Below are 8,412 nucleotides of genomic sequence, written 5' to 3'. Positions count from 1 at the left end.
TTCGCATTACGGGTATTATGCAAATTCATGGCCTCCTTATGGGGTCTATTTAACTGCATTTCATGTATTCATGTATAGGTTGACATCTTTGCTTTACGGCCCTTATGCTTCGTTACTCTATCAGAAAAAGAAGAAACCCCTTTGTGGGCTGTATCCATTCTTTTGTTGTTTGTTGGTTGTATTTGGCATTTCTCGAATAGAATCAAAAAAAGTGTGTGTTGTTTAATAGGGAATACTTTTATCTCAGCCTACTTGAATGTGTAGTTGAACTGTTGTATTGCACAAAGCAAGAAGGCTGTTGAGATTGTTGGATGCAAAACCTTGACTTATTTATTGTGATTAGGCACTTGGAAATCTTTCCATCAATTTACGCAAATTGGAAAAATTTTACTGTTATTTAAGTTATTTAAGTCTTGATGTAAATGTCTCAACTTCTAGGGATTAGCTCATCTAGCAAGGACATACCTCATAATTAAAGAGGTCAAGAGAGAGAGGGGAAAAAGATGTAGGCTTTTGATGTGTGCTACTAACAAGGTTCGAAATTTCGGTTTATCTGCCATCTTGCCCTTCAGCGAAATGACTGAACCTTTTGATGATGCAACTTCTGTAGGACAATATTGAGATATATGTGGTTTTCATTCCCAGGGACCTTGGTCATCACCCATGCACTCATATTCTGGAAATTTTTATTTGGATGAAGTCCTTTCATGTCGATGGCTATAGTATAATTGATTTACTGTTAATGCATACCTTCGTATAAGATCCTATCTTTAGCATATTCATTGTTCAAACCAATGCATTTTATTATTTTGGATATACAACTATTTAGTGGAGTGTCGTAATTCTCAATGGAGTCATTTACAATGGCGAGGTTATGAATAAATTTTGAAAACAGAATATTTGAAACAATGATAACATCCATTATTGGGCAAACATAAGTTGGTTTCCCAATGGGGGAGCAATAAAAATGGTGGTGACGAGCAATGTTGATGATATTGTGGCATTTCATAATTTGGTTGTTTGTTGTCATACTGATTTTGTGATTTGGACTTCCTTTATTATTTGCTTTTGATAGGTGATGATGCCGTGGATGTACTTTGGCCTAGGTTAAGATTATTATAAGTGCGAATAAATGTTTTATGACCTACAAATTATAGTGATGTACCTTTAGTATCATGTGGAATGCTTTGAAGAAGTGGGGCCTCGGCCTAAGATACTCAAATGCTGATGTTGTTATGCAATCTGTGGATATTTTATCACTTCATTCGTTAATGTTTAGAACTTAAAGTACTTCACTTTGATAATTTTGTGATCAAACCCGTTTTTGTGTTAATGGGTTTTATTTTAACTTGGTAGGGTTTGTACATTTGAAGCATTTTTGGTGTTAACATTAGAGGGTTATTTCCCTGTGTTTGTGATGTGTTGAGTGTGGGTGGACGCTTGGCACATGGGCGTGGAAATGTTTGTCTATAATATGACTTGTTCGGGCTAGGTTTCAATCCAGGCCAATGGTTGGCATCCAATTTTGAATAACTAATGTCTAGACTGAATGTTTTTCATGCTTAGATTGTTTGTGTTCTCTCTTTAATGTTGTCTTATGACTCTCATCTGTATAATTAGTATTTGTTTTGTTATACTTTAGTTTCATCTTAATAATATGTTGTTTAGCTAATATGTTTTGTTGCATCTATGCGAGGCAAAAGCACCATAAGTCTCACTTGGAAATGGCTCCTAAGGCAACCACTCAACGAGAAGGCCAAAGGGGGCTAAAAAGGGAAACAAAAGCAACAGCAAGGCGAGGCTTCATATTTGGTGGATGACGAAGCAAAAGCGTCATTTATTCTGATTAATAAGCTAAGTATAGAAGAAGGAAGGGATGTAGACATCCCTTCTTTTCAGAGAGGAGGTGTAGCAGATAGGTTTAAGCAGATTGGGTGGGATAACATCCTAAAGTTACCTCCTAAGTGTTATTACCAGTTGGTTAAAGTGTTTTATTCCAATTTGAGATTCAAGGAGGAGGAGGGAAACTTATATGCCCTGTCCAATGTTAAAGGGGTGGAGATTGCCTTGAATATTCATGAGCTGGGTGAAAGGCTAGGAGTCTCAAGTGAAGGACAATTATATTTTTGGGAGCCTAGGAAGAAGTTTGATCACCTCATTGATGTTGGTCGGACTTATAGTGATATAATGGTTCACTACACGGGTAACACCAGCGTGAAGTTGAAGGACCTGAAACCAATTCCTCATGCAATTGCTTACATAGTGCAACACAACATTATCCCACGAAGAGGTCACCGTGAACGGCTGAGTTCTTTTGAAGCCTATGTCACCCATTGCATTCATTCAGGGAGGCAGCTCAACATGCCGTACATTATTCTCAGAATGATGAAGTATGCAAAAGATGCCCACAATCGTGCTCTCCCATATGGTCGGCTGCTTACCCAAATCTTTACTACCTATGGGATTGATCTTGAGGGGGAGGATTGTGAAAGTGGGAAGAATAAGAAGAAGAACAATGAAGTTAAAATCCATGGAAAAAAATTCCATCTTGAGATGGCGGATGTAGGAGTGCAGCCTCCAGGTGTAGGAGCACATCCTGCTGTTGATCCATACATGACTGGAGATGATTTTGAGCGTGTTGAGAACAAATTTTCAAATATCTCAAGACATGTGCGGAAGATTCTTCGGCGCGTGGATCAAGTCGCCAATAAGCTGGGCATCCCAGATATTCCGGACTCCTCACCACCTTCTGCTGAAGCTGAAGGATCTGCATCTGAATCTGAATAGGTTGACTATTCAGATTAAATCTAATTTGGATGTTTTGCTGAATGGGATTCTTTGTTTCAATCCTTAGAACAATGCTTATTTAATAGACAGATAACAAGTTGTAGTAAGGTTCCCAGTTGCTGTTTCTTTATATTCCTTATATTTTGATATTTGAGTATACTATGTGTGATATTTCTTATATTTTGATATTTGAATATACTATGTGTGGAATTCATGGATTACATCCATATACACACCCAAAATTCCTGTTAAGCTAAGATTAAATGTAATGAGATAGGTTGATTGAGTTTATCTCCCCATACGGAATGTATGAAGTAATTTTAGGCAGGTTGGGGTTTGTTACAGGTTCAAGTGGTGTTTGGTAATTCGTATGGTTGGCAGTGATGAAACTGTGCATTAACATGAGACTTTGACTACCTTGTCTGATTTCAGAGCAGATTGCCTGATTTTTTCAAATTTATTTGCAATAAAATTCTGTTCTCCATAGAATTATATGTTTTGCTTATAGTGATAGACGTGTCAACGCGGAAATGGAATTTTTTTCCTCCTCTTAAATGCGTTGTGTTATTTCTTCATACGCATGAACTCGGAAATGGAATTTATTTTAAACTTGTGTAGTTAACACTAACATTGCTCCGTTCTTAAACGAACTAACCCCTCCAGTCTCTGTGATCCGTTAAATTAATATGGTTGTTTCCGTTGAAAAGGGAATCAATAAGATACTCCCTCTTTCCATCAAAACTCCTGGGGTTGAAACAAGACTTCAAACATAATCACTCCATTTTCCACTTCTGTGTTGAGAGTTATAAATACGTTGAGGAACTTTAAAAGGGAACCACCCCCTTTCATCGATGAACACGAGAGCAAATGGGCAGTTCCCTTTTAAAGGGAACCAGCCCCTTTCATCCGATGAACACGAGAGGCGAAACGGGCCAGTTCCCTTTTAAGGGAACCAGCCCGTAAAATGATGAACACGAGAGCGAAACGGGCCGCCCTTTAAAGGGAACCAGCCCCGGCCGTTGTGACACGGGGCGACGGGCGTTCCTTTAGGGCCGCCCCTTTGTGATGACACGGGCAAATGGGCCGATTCCCTTTTAAGGGAACCAGACCCTGTAATCTGATGAACACAGAGGCGAAACGGGCCAGTTCCCTTTTAAAGGGAACCAGCCCCTTTAAAATGATGAACACAGAGAGCAAATGGGCAGTTCCCTTTTAAAGGGAACCAGCCTCCCGTGAACACAGAGGCGAACGGGCCGTTCCCTTTTAAAGGGAACCAGCCCCTTTAAAATGATGAACACGAGAGGAATGGGCCAGTTCCCTTTTAAAGGGAACCAGACCCTGTAATCTGATGAACACAGAGGCGAAACGGGCCAGTTCCCTTTTAAAGGGAACCAGCCCCTTTTAAAATGATGAACACAGAGAGCAAATGGGCCAGTTCCCTTTTAAAGGGAACCAGACCACTTCGATGAACACGAGGCGAAGCGGGCCGTTCCCTTTTAAAGGGAACCAGCCCCTTTTAAAATGATGAACACAGAGAGGAAATGGGCCGGTCCCTTTTAAAGGGAATCAGGACCACTGTAATCGATGAACACGAGGCGAAATGGGCCAGATCCCTTTTAAAGGGAACCAGCCCCTTTTAAAATGATGAACACGAGAGAGCAAATGGGCCAGTTCCCTTTTAAAGGGAACCAGACCCTGTAATCTGATGAACTCAGAGGCGAAACGGGCCGGTTCCCTTTTAAAGGGAACCAGCCATTTCATCTGTGAACACAGAGACCAAATGAGCTGATTCCCTTATAAAGGGAACCAACCCCTTTATTCAATGAAGAGACATGGTACAATATGACATGATGTCTCCTCCACTCTACTTATCTTTTATGGATCAAGAATCTTAAAATCAATATGAGTGCTTCCTTTAGCTTGTTGGATATCAAATTTATTTTGCTGACATTGCTAAGCTGGATAAGATGTAACCAAAATTCCAGGCCGAAAGATCATCGGAATGCTTTAACAGTGTGTTTGAATGATACAGATACTGTGTCCCTCATCCTTAGATACAAAGTACTACCACTATGCATATACAAAAAAAAATTGTGAACCAGCCCCAATATAGTTGAATGATACAGATACTGTCCCTCATCCTTTGATACAAAGTACTACCACTATGCATATTAAAAAAAAAGTGGTGTTGTAACCAATATAGTTGAATGATATAGATAATGTCCGTCATTGTTTGATACAAAGTACTACCACTATCCATATACAAAATAAAGGGGAATACAAAATGTTTGAATATGATAAACCCATGTATGTCCCTCATTGTTTGAAAATGAGACACTCGTTCTGCATCCTCAAATGTCACCAACGCAGTACTGAATTTTGGGACGATGGTACGTGCTGTATAATCCAACGACAAAATAGAAGCAAATAATAAGTTTGAAATTAAGATAAAAGAGCAATACAAACGACAGATTATCAGTTAATGCATTTACCTTATATGAAGAATTATCAGTACTTACACCAAGTTGAACTGAATTTTGGGAGGAAGGTACGTGCTGTATAATCCAACGACAAAATAGAAGCAAATAATAAGTTTGAAATTATTTGCATAAATGAGCAATAGAAACGAGAGATTATCACTTAATGCATTTACCTTAGATGAAGAATTATCAGTACTCACACCAAGTTGAACTGAATTTTGGGAGGAAGGTACGTGCTGTATAATCCAACGACAAAATAGAAGCAAATAATAAGTTTGAAATTATTTACATAAATGAGCAATAGAAAGGAGAGATTATCACTTAATGCAGTTACCTTAGATGAAGAATTATCAGTACTTACACCAAGTTGAACTGAATATTGGGAGGAAGGTAAGTGCTGTATAATCCAACAACACAAATAGTTAAGAGTAATTGTGCAACATCAGTAAAATTATATGAACAATGTCAATGTTTGGCTGAAAAATAAAATAAATTTACCTGAGTTGAGCATGTGTTATAGCCGTCAAACATTGACAAATAATCAGACTCTGGCAATGATACTTGTATGGAGCCCTGTCCTTCAACTAGGTTGACAGTCCTCTTCTTTTTACTTTTTTCATGCCAGGGCTTGATTCTTTTTCCGGATCCCCTTTTCTGAGACTGTTTTGGTTTTAACTGTAAAATTCTGTACGCTTCACCATTTACTTCGGAGGGTTGGTCAGTATGTGAAGGAACGTCTACATGTTCTAGATCGTTGACAATCCCATTCAGATGCTTACATAGTATGTTATAACCAAAACTTGTTTCACATGCTTGGTTAATGACTTTCAAAAATGACGGAGTAATTAGCCTAGTTCGCGTGAAGCAACTTACTTCTCCATCAGCCTCAAACCTTGCATCCCCTTCTCTTCGTGTCCCGTCAAGTATGTGCACATCTCGGGCTGATTTTCTCCATCTCATTAAAAAATATTTTATCGGAATGCACATGAGTTGGAGATAATGGAAAACTCTTAACATATGTGCACAACAGATCCCAACAGTCTCAAATTTCTTACAACTACATGTTACGCTTTCGGTCTCTGTATTACGCAATACTCTGTATGCTTTCCCTGTAAAGGAACCAGTTGCATCTGCCTTCAAAATCACATATTCAACATACATATTTGCGACATTCTGGCTGTTGATAGCGTGACTATCCACCAACTCAAACTCCTTCAAAAACTCTTTGAATATAGTTGGAGTATATAACCTGTAAGCTTGATTCAACATAGGTTTCAACGAATGTGCACCCCCAAGAACTTCGTTACGTGCATCAAATTCCTTTTTCAATTCATTTGCACGTTTTGCGTCCACAACATCCTGGAAATGTCTCATAAACCTTAGAAGATCAAGTTTGCGGCCAAGACATTGTTTCAAATCAGCATTAAAACTTTCAGCCAACTGTGTGCTCCTCACACCTAGTGTGAAACAGTTCTTCATGTAACAACATGCCCATTTCTCCCTTATTTCATATGTTCTATCTAGCCAACTAGTGTTTAGAACCCCTTGATTTTCTCTTAAATTGGTCCATGCATATTCAAATTCATCAACTTCTGTATAATGGTATATGCATTTGTTCAAAATTTTGAAGAACTGTGACTTGTCACTCATCAAATATCCATGGTGTTTCTTTGCATTTTGCAATAGATGCCAAGTGCACAATGCATGGCGTGTATTAGGTGCAACCTCAGTTAGTGCCCTCGCCATTGCAGCATCCTGATCAGTGAAGATTGTAATTGCCTTCTTATCACCGTTAACTCCAAAAAAAGTTCGAAATAACCATACAAATGACTCAGTGGTCTCATCATATAGCAAGGCAGCTCCAAATACGACCAGAGTCCTATGATGATTAAATCCCACAAACACACCCAATGGTCTATTTTCTTTGTTTGTGCAGAAGGTAGTATCAAACACAACCACATCACCAAATAGTTGATAATCACATTGCATCTGTGGATCAGCCCAAAATATATTAGTCAATTTGTCCTCACTGTCCATCTGTACAGAATAAACAAATGCAGGGTTTAAGTTTCGTTGATTGTCTAAGTATAGCATCAAGCTCCCGGCATCCCCATATGCCAAATCACGCTGCCGTTTGTTATTCAAATAGTTTTGCAAATCTTTCTTTGTGAAGCCAAGATTTTCATTGCCCCCTGCTTGCAAACCCATCAAATTAAATGTCATTCTTGTTCCCATTCCAGTTCTGTCAGCCATTGCTATTTCCGTGGCTTGGGTACTTGATATTGCACGCTGGGAGCGCATCAAATGTGCAGCTTCTTCAACATGAAGAACATGGTTGTGTTCATCCACAAATTTGTCAACTACTAATCGTCCTTCATGATCTCTTTTTACAATCATCCTTGCTAAACAGCCTGTTCTAGTTTCAGGACGATGTTGTTTCCCTTTCCCCTCTCTTTCTATTCGGTATCCTTCTTTACTACACAAGAAACAGCGTTGCACGATGACACTCTTATCTGTCGTGCTCCTGTGTAAATAACTCTTCCGAACACTGAACCCACTCATGCGCCCATACTTATTATAACAGTCATACGCTTCATCAAATGATTTAAATTCCATGCCTAATCGAGGTGTCACATTGTCATCCATTGTTTGATGAAACTTTCATAGTAAACCACAAGTACACATTAATAAAAGTTAGGAATGGCCCGAAGATTTAAGATTCATAAACAACAAAGATGAAGCCTTAAGGTACAATATGACATGACAACATCCGGGAACACAAATTTCCCGATGCATAAAACTGATAAGTAATTAAGTCGATGAGACAACGGTGCAATTTAAAATCGTATCACAAATTGATTTAATAAACTGAATAACAACGACTTACACAGTACATATGGACCCAAAACCAGGAAAATATAGAAGTCATTCGCTTTCATATGTAATGTGCACAATAAATATGGAAATGCATGAGAATTATAAATATCAAATTATCTAATATGAGAAATTTCCTTTGTAATGGTAGCTCAGCTACAATATAACCATTTAACCATGATATAGTAGTAGACAAAATTGGGTTGTAGAAAGAGTAAAAGTAGAATAACCAGTACAGATATGTTGAACACAAAATCCAAATAGATGTATA

General features: G+C 38.5%; 1 protein-coding gene across 1 annotated transcript; it reads right to left on the bottom strand.

Moving 5' to 3' along the window:
- Nucleotides 1–5,732: 5,732 nt before the first annotated feature.
- On the bottom strand, nt 5,733–7,913 carry LOC148998595 (uncharacterized). The gene is made up of 3 exons (XM_089141844.1): nt 7,472–7,913; nt 6,993–7,063; nt 5,733–6,626 (listed from the first exon to the last, which is right to left on the bottom strand). The coding sequence occupies exons 1-3, from the start codon at nt 7,911–7,913 to the stop codon at nt 5,733–5,735; spliced, it is 1,407 nt and encodes a 468-aa protein (XP_088997970.1).
- Nucleotides 7,914–8,412: the final 499 nt, after the last annotated feature.

The sequence above is a fragment of the Hakea prostrata genome, unplaced genomic scaffold (genome assembly GCF_041222555.1).
Source record: "Hakea prostrata isolate BN-2017 unplaced genomic scaffold, UWA_Hpros_2 contig_263, whole genome shotgun sequence".
Classification (NCBI taxonomy): Eukaryota; Viridiplantae; Streptophyta; class Magnoliopsida; order Proteales; family Proteaceae; genus Hakea; species Hakea prostrata.
Note: the sequence above shows the minus strand (reverse complement) of the source record. Positions and strands in the feature narration are given on the sequence as shown.